The sequence below is a fragment of the Hemibagrus wyckioides genome, linkage group LG01, assembly GCF_019097595.1.
Source record: "Hemibagrus wyckioides isolate EC202008001 linkage group LG01, SWU_Hwy_1.0, whole genome shotgun sequence".
NCBI lineage: Eukaryota > Metazoa > Chordata > Actinopteri > Siluriformes > Bagridae > Hemibagrus > Hemibagrus wyckioides.
The window spans coordinates 7591625-7607137 of NC_080710.1; the positions used below are offsets into that span (position 1 = coordinate 7591625).

A 15513-nucleotide genomic window follows, 5' to 3' on the forward strand; every position below is an offset into this window, starting at 1 on the left:
GTTGGGATCTAACCATTGGTGAGGTATATTACATGGCCAAAAGTATGTAGACACCTGACCATGACCACTATGTGTGAGCCCTTCCCAAACTTTTGCCACAAAGTTGAAGGCACATGGTCATGGTCATGAGTCCACATACGTTTGATTTCCATCATCTTACTTGGACAAGTAAATATTTGCATTTTAGTCTCCAAGGGCTTTACCATCTTTCTCAAGGCTGTGTTTTCTTTCTGCAACTTTGTGATATTTGTTGTTCATTGTTATTATTGTTCATTTTTGATCAACACGTATCTAGATGATTCAGTCCTGTGAGGATACATTAATGATATGTACATTAATGATATGCAGCCACCACTTAGGTGCAGATAAAAATAATAACAAAGTCATTAGGATAGACTACACAATATATGACTAAATAATAGTCAGTAATGAGGTAATGATGTTAATAATACACACTGCTCAATGTGTGGGTTTTTGCTGACCTAGTACACATGATAGTCTTGCAATATTTTGTATAGTAATACACAGAGTAGAAGTTAGCATAAGTTCGCCAATTTAGCACCACTTTATTGTGAGCTGGTTTGCAACAATTATCTTGATTGGTATTGTTGTATATGAAAAACATGCAAGATTACTCAAGATTATATCTGCTACAGATAGAGGCACGTGGTGAACAGCTTCCTGTGCCTATGAATATTGAGTATGAATATTCATGAAATGGTTTAGATATGCACAGCAGAGGGCAAAAGGACAATGAAGTCTTGTGCTCAGCATCACATACACATTTTAATTAAATTACCAAGGAAACAGGGGCCCATTTTCCCCCTAAACAAGTTCCCTAGCCCTCCCTAACTCCTGCGTCTGTCTCTTCTCCCCTCAGGTTACCACCAATTGAGCGGCGAGGTACCACATATCAATGACTTTTTAAGGTGTTACATACAATGCATTGGTGGATTCAGGCTGTAATCAAACCTCAGTTCACTAATGCCAGGCTCAAGGTGGTTCAATAACTTCATCTTGGTCACAGTTTCTGATTTCTTCATCATGATACTGTATAAACACACACATGGTCGCATATGGTTCTGTGCTGCTCAGCTGTCTAACTCCTGTGGCTCTTGCTTCCGCTCACTACAACACAGAATACTTGTTAGAAAAATCCCACGCAGGTGCAAGTCCTTACACTCACCTTTCCCGGCTCCGCCCTCCATTCCCAAACTGGTACTCGACAGTGTCCCCTGCCTCCACACACTGATAACATTTTAATTAAATAGAAAAACACTCCCATGGCTGCGTGTGATACGTATGTAAGTCCACAGGAGAAGTCAACAGAGGCATGTTAAATATAGTATTACAGTAAATGTTTGATCTTAATAAAAGTCCAAAATCGTCTATGTCTATTAAATTACCCTCTCACAAGTTCAGTATCATATTAATCATATTTGCTAGTGATGTACGTATTTGATGCATTTAAGCATTTGAGCCCTGTAAATAAGCTACATAATAAAACAATGAATTTTTACACCAGATGACTTGTAAGGTATTTAATATAGTAGATAACAGTGTCTTTTAATATATATGTTCCTCTTAAACATTATTCCAATGTTTAAAATACAGTATATTGCTGTAAGGGACAATCCCCTTCAATCCATGTTTATATCAAGACATGTCTTGTTGGTAAAGTTCTTTCTTATTTACATGACGGGGCTATAAATATACAAAATATATTCACCAATCTATTGAATCTACATTGCACTGCATGCAGAGAATATAGTAGAGCATGAAGTGGTTATTCATTTCATTTAAAATATTTCCTTTAAACCTAATGGTGAACTCTTTATAGAGCATTGATCGTCAAACAGTACAAATATCCTTCAACACCAGATGTTCACATCTTGTCTCTGGAAGAAAAAAAAAAAGTTACTTACTGGGTTTACCCAAATATAAACATTAAAAGTTTAACGTGTCGATTGTTGTAAACACAAGGTTGAATGAATAAAGGCAGGACGTTCTGAATGAAATTAACTAATGTGCTAACAACGAATATGTTTAGAATATGTCAGTGAAGATAACAGCATCAGGGTTATTCCATGTCAAATAACCTGCAGAAAAGAGGTTTGGGTATGAATCTCATAATCACATTATATAGGGATATGAAGTGACTACAACTGTCCCCATTCTGAATATTTGTGAAAATGTTACTCTGATGGAAAGAATCTTCTAGGGTGGCCATCTAGTTATTTAAATTTGGACAAAACAAGAAGCAATAAACCCTTCAAGCACATCCAAAAATTTTAAAAACAAAGGATGCTGACTTATAATGATTTACAGGCCCTTTAGTATACCAAGTACAATGTTCAATGTTACATGAAAAAAATATAGTGATGTGATAGACTGCAGGACTGAGACATGAAAATATTGACCTCTGTAGGGTTCACTTTAAACCAGGGGTGTCCAATCTTATCCAGAAAGGATTCATTACCATCAAGCAGTAGCCACACCTCATAGTCTTTTGAAAGCCGAGATCAACTAATTAAACAGGTGGAATCAGATGTGTCTTCTGCGTGACAGGAATGAATTCGGCATCAACACCAGCCTTTTGTGGATAAGATCTGACATGCCTTCTTTATTCTATTAAAGACTGTGTGGCTCTATAAATTTGTAATGCAAAACTATAAATGCTCCCATGTTTTTTTTCTGCCATCCCAACTGCACTACTTCTTCTCACTATCCTGGTTCTATTACTACTTATTACTTACAGCATAGCAAATGCTTCAAAATCCCAAGAGGCAACATACAATCCATAATGTTTTATATACAATATGTTTCATTATACATTCACCTGTTCTCCAAAATTTGAAACAAGCTGAAAGCAAATTCACATACTGCAATGGCTTTAAGGCAAATTAGGAAAAGTTCAAAATAACCAGCAACAAATCCAAACTAAACAACCTCTAATTGCCATCTAAACATCAATGTACTTCATTTTTCAATCTTTTTGTAATGCTGGGTTTTGTAGGTCAAACCAAACTACCCCCTAGATTTACAGTCAGTTTTACAGTTAATGCAGATATTCTTCCCCATTCTTCCCATTTTTTATGTCAGGAGCTAACCTACATTAAGACTAAGTAAAGAGTCTGCAATTTACACTCTTGGCTTGATATAATATTTAATAATACTCCACTAAGAGAGTTATTTCAAATTGTGTTTCTCCAAAGAAATATGTTGCTCCTTGCTATACCTGAATACACCAACATTAGCTATAAATAGCCTCACAGAGGCAACACAAATGCCCACCAGCAACAAGCAGAAGGAGGTGACAAAATCTGCAAGGAGACATTTACACTAAAGACCTTTATAATATCTTAATCTGATCAGCCAATCATGTGGCAGCATCACAATGCAGAAAATCCATGCAGACAGAGATCAAGAGCTTCAGTGGATGTACAAATCACATATGAAAAAGTGTGATCTCTGTGACTTTGCTCACACAGGGTTGCTGGTATCAGATCTCCTGCTGATCTCCTTGGATGTTCACACACAACATTCTGTAGAGTTTACACAGAATGGTGCGAAAAAAGCATTGACTGAGCAAAAGCTCCGTGGGTGGAAATACCTTGTACATGAGGGAGGTCAGAGAAAATTACCCAGAGTGGTTAGAGCTGCCAGGAAGGATTTAGTAACTCAAATAATAAATCTTTAAAACTGTGCTGAATAGAAAAACCATCGAATCATCTACAAACCATCTAATCTTGAGGTGGGTGAGCTACAACAGCAGAAGATCATATCAGCTTCTTCTCCCATCAGCCAAACTGTAAGGCTATCATTGGTACAGGCTCACCCAGCTAAAGATTAGATGGAAAAAAGAGCTCTTTTTCCAGATTTCAACTGCCCATTTTAGGCGAGTGTATTCCTATGATAGTCTCAGATGTGTATTCTTGGCTGACAGGAATGAAACTTGGCATGTTCTTCTGTTTTTCTGGCTCATCCACCTCAAAATTTGATGCATTTTGTGTTCCGAGATACTTCTAATCACCACGGACGTAAAGAGTGCTTATTTGAGTTACTATAAATGTCCTGTCAGTTCAAACCTCTCTGGCCATTCTCCTCTGATCTCTCATCAACAAGATGTGTCAGCCTGCTGACCTTTCACTTACAGGATACTTTTATTTTTTTCTCCTCGCACCATTCTCTGTGACCTTTAGAAACCGTTGTGTGTGAAAATTCCAGGCGAACAGCATTTTTTGAAATACTCAAACTAGTCCATCTCTGGTACAAACACCTACTCCACAGTAAACTCACACACATCACACTTTTCCCCATTCTGATGTCTGGTGTAAACCTTAACTGAAGCTGTTGACCTGTATCTACCTAGTTGTACGTGTTGTAATGCTGCCACATAGTAGGGGGATTAGATAACTGCATGAATGTTTAGGTGTTTCTAATGAAATGAGGGTGAGTGTGTGTAACTGTAGACCATCCTGTAAAAATACAGAACCTCAAAAAACTAATCAGACTTTGAGTGTCAGTTCTGTAATGATATATTTCTGGTAAATAGATGAATCTTCCAGCACACAAGTTGGTAAACCTGGCCCTGGAGCACAGTCAGTGTTTGCTCTGCTCTTTACGCACCACTCAGGAAGAGGTGTGCATTAGCTGATTACTAAGCAGAAAAACAATAAAATGTGAAAATGCGAAACAGGGGCAGTCCAGGACCAGGGTTGGGAATTTATTTTCCATCATGCAGATTTTTATATGGAAACAGCTTTAATTCCTAGGCAACTTCATACCTGTCACCCAAATGGAATTTTCTTCTAGTAAACCAGTATCCCATGCTGTGTCGTGTAAACTAATTCTATTAAATTCCACAGCCATTTAACACAGAATAACCCATTCAATTCAATTTCATAATCTTTTTACGTATATAACTTAATAGTATTTTTTTGCAACAGGCAAAATGTAGTTTTACATGGCATAATCTGTTCTAACTCAACTGCACATCTTAATATAAAACCTTTGTAGAAATAAACAGTATTTGAGGACATATACATTTACATATCTAATGCCTACGCTTCCGCCTGTGGTCTCCTGGTCTACCCCGACATGGCCTCTGGACATTCGTTTCGGTTGCTGATTCAGGCTGGGAAGTGCCATCTAAAATATCCGGGGGTAGTGGTACAGAAGTAGCAGCTGTTGATATTTGTTCATTTGCATTTTGAGGAATTTGTTGTTCAAGCTCCTGGGATAAAATCTGCTGTGGCAGATCTTCTTGTTGTCGATGCTGCAAATGTTCTTGAGATAATCGATGTGGAAGCTGATGATGTGGAATTTGGTGCTGCGGAGGCTGTGTTTGCTGCTGCTGCATTTCAAGAAGGCCCAAAAGTCTCTGCAAGAGCACATTATTTTGCTGTAAGCTGATTGTCAGAGCCTCTTGTGAGGCCACGAGTGTCCGCATGTCGTGCCTGAAACCTTCGCCAAACTCCCTTAAGTTCTGCTCAAGGCGATCTCCAAGCTGCACAGCTGCTTCTCCAAGTCCCCGAAGTTCATCCTCTAGCCAGGAAGTGCGTGAAGGAGGAGGCTCAATGGGGCCCTGATGAGCTCCAAGGGATGGTTCTGGACTTGGCTGAGGAGTACCATTCAGGAAGGGGGCACTATAGAGCGGTGAAGGAGGAAGCCAGCGCTCAGATGTTGGGGCTGGAACTATTCCTAACCCAAGGCCTAATCCCAGTTTGTCTTCCATGCTGTTATCTACACCTTCATAATTGGTTCCTTCCTCACCTTCCTGCTCATGAGACTCATCCTCCTTTTCAAAGCCATCTCTTTCAGAACCATCCCCTCCTGTAACTAAAACAGAAGGAAACTAATTAACTCAGGTTTTTTCCCCACCAAGATCTTAAATTTTCCCTATTTTTAGAAAAGGTAGCTTGTCCCTGCTACTGCAAAAAATGAATAAGTGAATAAATTCACTTACAAACCAAAGGCATCAAGTGTGCATTTGTTGTTCTCTGAATATATAGTCCCTATATGTATTTATATAACAAATATCATATATTGAGGTGTCCAAATATTTCAGTGGCATGTTTATGTTCATGTTATTACACCAGGAAAAAACACATGCAAACATACAATATATTGTACTGGAAAAGAAAAAGGCAACAAAATGAACAATGCAAATCTAATTTTCATGCAAGGGGTTAACCTTCCTCACCTGGATCAGTGTCAGACAAACAGGCGAAACTGGCCTTTCCCCTTGTACTCATTTTTTGTCGGGCTTGGTGAAACCTGGGGCTCAACTGGCTAGGCCCTCCCAAAACTGCACTCCCTCTACTGGATGGAAGCCATGAGCGGAACCTCGCATCTGCCAGCTTTCCACCGTTGCGTCTCTTCAGGTCGTCCCAACGTTTCTTTACTTCCCGAAGGGTGCGTGGGACTCGGGATACAGCATTCACACGCTCCAAGATACCAGCCCATATTCGCTCTCTCTCACGCCGCCTGAGTCTTCCAGCCGGGCCGAACAATTCCCCTTCACACCGGGTTACTTCTGAGACCAGCACCTCCAATTCAGCACCGCTAAACCTACTCTTCCTTTTACCTGCACCCCCTGAAGCCAGTGCTGCTGAAACACCTCTGTCTGATGGTAAAAGGCAAATGTATTAAACATGCTGCTGTAGACTGTGAGTATTTCTACATAAGTCTACATAAGTGAGCCGGGAGTAAACAGTTACATAACAATTGCTCAGTTTATCAGGCTGGAAAATATTAACTGATTGTTTACATGTTAAGATATGGCATGTGAGCTGGACTTTTACTGTTATTTTATACTAATAACAAGATTGGCAATGGTGAAATAATGACCAACTAGTGTGGAAATAAATCAAGATCACAATTTAAAAAAATGTGCAAACAAAGTGGATGTACATAGCAAGACAAGCAACAGATTTTTTGTTTGCAAATACTACACTTGGTTTAAAAAAATAAAAAATAAAAAAAATAAAATAATAATAATAATAATAATAATAATAACATAACAAATCTGCTTAGTAATTTGTTTTGAGACATAAAACAAAAATGCACATCTTTAAAGACCACTACAACTAAAAACCTTGTGGTAAGTCAATCTTTAAAGCTGCCAGTAGAATCTTTGTCCATCACAAAAAAACACTAATCTGGAGATATAGGTCACGTGACAAACATTCCCCACAACCAATAATGACATTTTACATTAAAGATATTAACCAGGTCATTGGATCGTGAGATCTCCAATTCAAGATCCAGACGGCCAACTTCGCTAGATGCTTTAGTGTTTACCTGCTCCATCACAAACACATTACCTAATAAAGGGACTGGTGATTAGAGGAGAAAATACAAAACACTACACTGCTGAAGTCTTGCACCTCAGACTCTGATGATAATACTAAAATAAGATTGCTCTTATGACTAAATCCCTGTATGATAATATCATTCTCAGTCAAGGGTGCTCTAGTGCTTTGGTGCTCTAGTGCTTTGGTGCATAATTCATTTACAGACAAATGGGTGACAAATTAAAGCTACAGTATGTAAGATTTTGAAAGAAAATAGGTTATGCTTAGATGTGTTATAGTCTTTTGAAAGAGTCACTGAAGTGAAATGATCATAAAGTAATGCTTATTATTTATCCTGAAGGGCCTTGCAATTGCATTCACAGACTGAAGACTGACTGTATGAGCAACTGAGCAAATGTGTATGTGTGCATGTCATTGAATTATTCAAGAATTGTCAAAACAGAGATGCATTCCTCTCTTGTTCAGCGTATAAATGGAGTCAGTTTAACGAGTCCATTCCGGGTTAATTTGGACTTAGTGGATATTTCCAGCCATTCAGGTCATGTACTGGTAGTCTCTGCTGGGCTGGGTGTGAAAATGAGTCTTTTTCCAAGTAAACACACAAAGAATTTTATAACATAAGGCTGCACTTCGGCACAAACACAATGAACAAATATAAATGAATGATTTTACAGAATTTACTTAAAAGACTTGAGTCACGAAAATGACAGCAGTCGTACTGCACTCTTTTCCCAATTCAACAGACCTTTAGGGAGAATTTAGACTGCAACCAAAACTACATAATAGCAGTATATCCACAGTATAAAGAAGCGTTATAAGAAATAAATATTGTGTACATCTACACGAGTACAATGTTGAAGACCAAAACCTAATGTTTACTGTGCTACATGCTCCCTTGTAGGCTTATATCTACGTAATGGCACTGTGTATCTCCAGCACTAACTAACCCATTGCTTCTAGCTAGCTAGAGGCCAGAAGTTAATGGACACCTAACCATCACACTCATATGCAGTCCTCATGTTGCCACAAAGCTAAAAGCACACAATTGTATAGGATGCAGCATTATGATTTCCCTTCACTGGAACTAAGAGGCCCAAAAATGTTCCAGCATGACAATGTCCCTTTGCACAAAGTGAGCTCCATGAAGACATGGTTTGCCATAGTTGGTATGGAAGAAATTGAATGGCCTACAAAGATCCCTGACCTCAAACCCTCTGAACACCTTTAGACTGTTGTAGACTGCACTCCCATCCTTCTCGCCCATCATCAGCACCTGACCTTTCGTACTCTTGTCGATGAATGAGAAATTCCTACAGCCTTGTTCCCCAGCCAATATAGAGTAAACACCTTCCCAGAACAACCGAGTTTATTATAAAAACAAATGGGGGACGAACCTTGAAATAAGATGTTCAACAAGCACATACAGGTGAGATGGTTGGGTGTCCACAAACATTTGGCTATACGGTTTGTCTATAACAACACAGCACAGACAACTAAAGTGTGTGTATTTTTATTACTCAATCTGTGTTCTGGGTCTATTTTATGATCTACTATTTGTTCTCCAGCCTGTCAAAAAAGTTGATCTGAACAGGCATAAGCGGAACAGTGGCAGAATGTTAGCTAAAACACAGAATAAGTATTATACACACCAAGACAAGCAGATGCCCCAGCTCACTCACTCTCGCCCAATACACCTGAGTCTGAAATACTAAAATAGAGAAACACAAACACCTCACGTTAGTCACTAGCCAGCGATCATTAATTCTCTTACTAAACAATTTTACGACTGTTCAATGATACAAATTCCTCAATTAGAAAAAATGTGCTGACTATCATCCTTAGCTTCCCAACAAATTACACAGCAAATGTCTCTCTCATTTCTGGACCAAAGTTGGACATCTTTCGTGTATGATGTCAGTGTCTGTATGTATCGCCGTATCTGAGCAAATTGTATACACTGTATATTTACACTGTGCTGACTTTTATTATATTGATATATAATTAATATTACAGCTTGATCAACTGACTTAGTCAACATCACAATTATCAAAAAATAAATACATTTAACCCTCTGACTCAATAAATGTTTTTCTTTTTATTATAAAATCTTACACACTGCAGCTTTATATGGAAAAAAACAGCATAAATATTATTAAAGTACTGGGTCGCCATGGACTGCCTGAACAGCTTCAATGTGCCCAGAATCTGCATGTGTCTGGAACTGGACTGGAGGTATAGAAGACCATTGTTCCACAGGATATTATCTAAGCTGGCATCATGATAGGATAAATGTGAACAGTCTGTAGACTCTGTGTACAAGCGGAACAAAACCATGTCAACACACTGACTCTCAAAACATAACACAATTTTTTTTTTTTTAACTTTAATTTGTAACCCATCTGTAATCTGCTAACAGTTTTGGGTGTGTCAGTAAAATTTCTCAACTTAGTGCAGGCCTGATTTGTTAAACAGCATTCCTAAAGTGGTGATATTTTGCATAACAGCACTGGTTCATTGTTTATATCACACTGCTTGACTGTGTTTGCTACATAAACTTCCCGTTCTACCAACAGTAGTTCCTTACATCCCATGTAGTTCCTTACATGTCCTACACTTAATGTCAGTCAGGACACTTCTCTATCCAGCGGTGAATTCTTTGGGAACTATTTTGTCATATTGTGTCTGAAATGTCATTTACTCAATATTAATTTCTTGTTAATAGAACTGACAATTGTGTGACATGATCACACTGACAATTGTGCTGTTGTGTGGCAGAATCACAACAGCGCTGATATGCGGTATAACCGCAGTCTGGTTTGGGCAACATTGCTTAATTATTTCTTTCATTATTTGCACTACGTTTTAAGATGAAGTGTTTGAGATGCTCCTAGTTAAAGCTTGGCCAAATTCTATAACAAAGTCTGTAATAATGTATTCTCCATGTCTTCACGTATTGTTATACCTAGAGAAAACTTTTTTTTTTTTTAATTTGTTTTTTTGTCTTGGTACAACATGGATTGTTCATTCTTCAAAGTGAAGTTGATATAAGAAGTATGTTGTTTTTTTTTGTCCATTAGCTTTTCAGCTCACTGGATGAGCGGTCAGGCATGTAGGCTGGGAAAGTTGTATTTATTAATTTGAGCAAGTCCTTTAAATGAACTCTTGCTCAAACATAAATATTTCATGTCACATTTCAAGTTCCAAATCATCCTCTATAGGCAGTATAAGAAATAAAATTTACATTTTTGACATTACCAGCACTTTGTCATTGGCTGTCTTCGGGCACAGTGACACTAAATCGGCTGCTGGTCAGCACATTAAATTATGTGTTGTACTACCTTTCAATCTAAAGTCACAGTCAAAGAGGGCTTTACCAGTGTGTGATTTTTGTCACTGGCACCAAAATCCTGTTTACAGTCCAAAGGGAAAACAGAAATTGAATTTATTTACTTATTCAGTATTACAATAAAGTTATGGTTATGTTGTCACAGCAACAGATAATTTGATTACTGGGTTTCTTTTTTACCGTAACAGGCCCAACTGAGAGTTAACGGAAACTTTTAGTGAATGTTTGTGGTAGCATGTAACCTATCACTCTATAGACTTCTTTTATCGTAACTGCCTTGTTCCAAATAGCTTTAAAAAAAAAAAAAATTCTGGCATCCAGTCAATATTTTGTGAACGAATCCTTGTGAATGCCCACTATTTGAATTTAAAATATTTGCATGTCTTCAATTAGTCACCTATCTGATGAAGAAAGGCTACTGGCAGCTTCAAGGTGCTTAAAGTTTTGAATAGTTGCAGCTTACTTTGTTGAATAGGTATCAGTTCATCAGAAGCCACTCCAGGAGCAACAATGTTGGGATGCACGACCACGACGTTGAAAGGCAGGCCAGCGTGATCACAGCTACCTTCAGAGTCGTCGTCTTCACGGGGGAAGCCGTCCTCCGAGACACGACCTCCGAAGGCACCTTCAGGTGACTCCACTTTGATGTGCATGGGAGGCGAGCGCTCATACAGCAACCCGCCCTCCTCATAATATTCACTCATGGGTCACAGCCAACGCAGCGCCATTCAGAAAAGTGGCATCACTCTCAGCCATGACTAGTGTTCACTGAGGATGCACATTGCATGATTTACAGCAATTAAAGTCATAGACCAGCTCCACGGTGATACCTTAGGTGACTAGAATGAAACTATGAGTGTGCAGATGAAGGGGAAACTATTTCATGACACAGACTGTCTGTCAACATCAGTGGCTGGGGATGCACATGACCCTGTCACAGAACTACTAAGAAAAATGAATATACACCTTTACATGTTAAAAAAGCAAAAAAAAAAGTTAGGTTTAAAAATTGACATATAAAAGTAATTGATATAAAAACGGTGTTATGCAGCAGGAGGCAGCGCCAGTATCGAGCAATCGAGCTCATCTCATGGAAGTCGGATCTGAAAACAAGGGGTAAAATCTGAGCTGATAAAACCGAATATATTAAAACAAATCCAAACCAATAAGCAACACAAATTTACCCAAAGAGGAGAACTGAACCACGGCCTGAATTTTATCTGTCGCATCAGTACTCCTTTATTCTGCACCACATCCGCAATGGATGGGCATCCGGCATAAATTAGCTAAGCTAACTGCTAGCTAGCGTCCGTAGCCAGAGCTTGTAATTGGCAAATGAATGCTGACTGTCCAAAACCGTGCTCTCTGTAACTATCAAAACTATTCAGTGTTGTCTGAATAAGCGAGGTCGTTTCTCACCTTTGTGCCGATGGTTTATAACTCACAAAAAGAATGAAAAATGTACCATAAAAAACGTAAAGTCTAGTGTTGAGAATCTTTTGTGGCTACATAGTGTACACAGTCTGAAAGCTGTCGCAGAGATGTGACGTCACGTCGGCCCTGACGTCTGTTCATAACAATGAGCAATATTCATTTATTAAGAGTCGACTACAGCAAGAACAATTAATATGTTGTCATTAGTTCAATTTTTATTATGGAAAAATATTTTAATCATAAATATAAATCTATTCTAGTAATTCCAGGCCTGCATGGACAGTTCTTTGAAACTGAAGCCAAGCAATAGGCTATAATCAAACATCTACAAATAAAAAACGCTTTAATTTAATGTAGTCTTTATTTATCTTTTTCTGTTTCAGTGCTAGGTAAAAAAATTTTCACTTATTACTTAATAAATGAAAAAAATTTCATTATAATAAATGTAAAAATGAAAAAAATAAATGAAAAGTAATAAATGAAAAAAGAAAAAGTAATAAATGAAAAAAAATTTCATTTATTACTTTTTTTTTTTAAAGGGACTTAACCAAAAATAGTTGTTCCTTCCTGGCAGATGTTGGTTCCCACACAAGCCAATCAAGTTCCAGAGGTCTTTTCAGCATGTGAATGTGATAAGCTTTATTTTTTCCAATAGAGCTTTGACCTTGTCACTAAACAGTAAATAGTTAAGTAAATCTGAAATAAAAATTATTTATAGTCATATTTAATTTTGGAATTATGGCCCTCTTTTGCAAGTGTTTTTTTTTTCCAGACATAACTATCCAGTTTCCTTCCTCAAAAGGTACAGTAACTCAGATAATTAATATAGATTATTATAGATTATTAAGGTATGACTTGCATTGGAGTTCCCAATGCAACTGATTCCCATTGACTTCCCAATTTATTTCATCAATGGGCAGGGTAGTTGGCTTATGAAATGCTAATTCTTTTTGTTTGCACAGAAAGCCATAGTCCTTATAATAATGTGTAATAATATAAAATACAACTACTGCAAAACAATCAAATCCATTTCACTTGTATTAGAAATGATATGAAATAGTTGATATAAACTAAATATAGCTGTAGATTTATCATCTGCATGGCATTAGTTGGCCATCTGTGCATTCTCAAGCAGGTTAATCATTAATTTGTGAATTTAAATCATTCGGAGATAAGAGGAAAAATATAAAAGCTATGTTTTCCACATAGCTTTCTGCTGATCATCGCTGACTCCAATTATGAAGTGGATCATTTTACTCTCTCTGTTTGCAGTGGCATGTAAGTTCCCATTTTCATTTGTATATTTTTTATTTTGCATATTTATAGAATGTGTTGCGATGTATGCTTTTCCATTTACATGTTTAGGTATGTTTAGGCATTTGTGTATGTAGTTGTGATGTTTGTAACAGATAATCTGCAATCATTTTGTTTTTCTTTCTTCTCCTCACTACAGTCACTGCCCCTATTGATGAGGAGGATAAGATTGTTGGAGGATATGAGTGCAGAAAGAATGGTGTGCCCTATCAGGTGTCTCTGAATGCTGGATACCACTTCTGTGGAGGCTCTCTGATTAGCAATCTGTGGGTTGTGTCAGCTGCTCATTGTTATAAGTCGTAAGTAAAATCATACATCTGTAAACTCTGTAACCTGGTCAGGGATACAGTGGATCCTGAGCCTCTTCAGTGAGCCCTTTGTTATGCTCAGGTATCTTGCTGATGTCAGATGTGTGTGTACATGTGTAAGAACAAATGGCAGATGTGGGGAATGTTTAGGTGACTAAGTAATGATTGTTTTTATATTTACACAATCAACGTAATGTACATTTGTTTAGAAAATGTTCAACAGGGTAGCAGTGTATGAAGCAGAGTATGAAATTTAAAATGTAAACAGAGCGTTAATATTCTGTTTCCACTGAAGTATACAGTCTTTTCATCCTATTTCCAGCAGAGATTGTATGTACTAAGACTCTTGTGTTCTTATAATAAGGCGTATCGAGGTGCGTTTGGGTGAGCACAACATCGATGCCAACGAAGGAACTGAGCAGTTCATTAGCTCCGCAAAAATCATCAGGCACCCCAGTTACAGCAGCAGCACACTCAACAATGATATCATGCTCATCAAGCTTAGCAAGGCTGCAACCCTGAATAGCTATGTGAAAACTGTGGCTTTGCCCTCTGGCTGCGTTCCTGCTGGAACGATATGTCTTATCTCTGGATGGGGAAACACCCTCAGCAGTGGCAGTAAGTGCTTACTTATACCTTGTATGTGACAGTTCTTCTTACATGAGCACATTTTCCTGTTTTTACTACATAAGCATAAGAAGGAAATAATAACAAGAAAATAACAGTGGATATTATGCAAAAAGCAATGTGGCTGTAAAAACTGTGACTACAATAGGCTACCATGTTTCTTTTAAAAGCAAACTACCCTTCCAATCTGAGGTGCTTGGATGCCCCAATCCTGAGTGACACCACTTGCAGAAATTGTTACCCTGGAGAGATCACTTCCAACATGTTCTGTGCTGGCTTCCTTGAGGGAGGCAAAGATTCTTGCCAGGTAATGAGATCATGGCTAGAACAAGTCAAAGTAATTTTCATTTAAAATATAAAAGATAAAAATGTAATTTAGTGTCAATAATATACAGGAGTGCATACATGTCAATTTATACATTACAAGAAACTAGCGTCCACATTCACAAGTCTAAACCCATGAATAGACGATTTGTGCTACTTCTTTTATTCTCTCTTTAATCACAAATTCTTTCCCTTCCTGCCCTCACCCTCCCCATTTGTAGGGGGATTCAGGTGGCCCAGTTGTGTGTAATGGTCAGCTGCAGGGAATAGTGTCCTGGGGAATTGGCTGTGCTCTCAGGAATAAGCCTGGTGTCTACACCAAAGTCTGCAACTACGTTTCCTGGATCAGGGACACCATGAGCCGCAACTAGTTCCTTGAGATGTTACATTTGTGTGACATTATAGATGCTCATTACAACAACAGCAAATGTACCTGAACAAATAAACTGAATACCTTTTACCTCTGCAAAGTGAAACAAACATGGGTAATTTTTTAATCTCAGTGCTCCATAGGAGAGCAAAAGAAAATATGTAAACAACACATTACACATTAGAGGTTGGGTCTAGTCCACACAAACAAAACAATAAAATCCCAGTGGAGGAACTCGGGTTTAAATGGTTTTAGCAAGCACTGCAACATTCCACATGACTAACTATGTGTCATTTATTAATGCATATTATTTCTATTTCTGGAAAAAAAAACAAAAGAAAATCTTCTCATTAGATTTTAGGTAACTAAAATAAAATCCATGGGCTTGCTGCATAGTGCTTCTCTGACAATTTGCTTGCTTTAAGTGAAAACTATTCCATTAGTCATTATACACCAAATCATATGACAAAG

At 37.9% G+C, this 15513-nt stretch overlaps 2 protein-coding genes across 7 annotated transcripts; one reads left to right on the forward strand and one right to left on the reverse strand.

Annotated features, from left to right (window-relative positions):
* Positions 1 to 1526: 1526 nt before the first annotated feature.
* Positions 1527 to 12213, reverse strand: si:ch211-261d7.3 (myb-related transcription factor, partner of profilin). Of its 6 annotated transcripts, none has more exons than XM_058386388.1 (4): positions 11129 to 12213; positions 6206 to 6628; positions 5053 to 5841; positions 1527 to 1898 (listed from the first exon to the last, which is right to left on the reverse strand). In XM_058386388.1, exons 1-3 carry the CDS (start codon positions 11367 to 11369, stop codon positions 5057 to 5059), a joined length of 1449 nt encoding a protein of 482 aa, XP_058242371.1. In that variant the 5' UTR covers positions 11370 to 12213; the 3' UTR covers positions 1527 to 1898; positions 5053 to 5056. The 6 variants fall into 6 exon arrangements, with proteins under 6 accessions (XP_058242371.1, XP_058242357.1, XP_058242363.1 ...); XM_058386374.1 differs by having other exon boundaries at positions 5047 to 5841; XM_058386380.1 differs by having other exon boundaries at positions 1527 to 5841; positions 11129 to 11433; positions 12085 to 12194.
* A 1010-nt stretch (positions 12214 to 13223) lies between these two features.
* Positions 13224 to 15142, forward strand: prss1 (serine protease 1). The gene is made up of 5 exons (XM_058386411.1): positions 13224 to 13377; positions 13553 to 13712; positions 14086 to 14339; positions 14519 to 14655; positions 14894 to 15142. The coding sequence occupies exons 1-5, from the start codon at positions 13338 to 13340 to the stop codon at positions 15041 to 15043; spliced, it is 741 nt and encodes a 246-aa protein (XP_058242394.1). The 5' UTR covers positions 13224 to 13337; the 3' UTR covers positions 15044 to 15142.
* Positions 15143 to 15513: the final 371 nt, after the last annotated feature.

Coding starts and splice junctions, on each gene's coding strand:
- si:ch211-261d7.3 (XM_058386388.1), bottom strand. CDS start 11,369: ATGAGTGAATATTATGAGGAGGGCGGGTTGCTGTATGAGCGCTCGCCT. Junction 6,629..11,128: donor ACTGATACCTATTCAACAAA/GTAAGCTGCAAC, acceptor TTTTACCATCAG/ACAGAGGTGTTTCAGCAGCA. Junction 5,842..6,205: donor TTTGTCTGACACTGATCCAG/GTGAGGAAGGTT, acceptor CTTCTGTTTTAG/TTACAGGAGGGGATGGTTCT.
- prss1 (XM_058386411.1), top strand. CDS start 13,338: ATGAAGTGGATCATTTTACTCTCTCTGTTTGCAGTGGCAT. Junction 13,713..14,085: donor GCTGCTCATTGTTATAAGTC/GTAAGTAAAATC, acceptor TCTTATAATAAG/GCGTATCGAGGTGCGTTTGG. Junction 14,656..14,893: donor GAGGCAAAGATTCTTGCCAG/GTAATGAGATCA, acceptor CCCCATTTGTAG/GGGGATTCAGGTGGCCCAGT.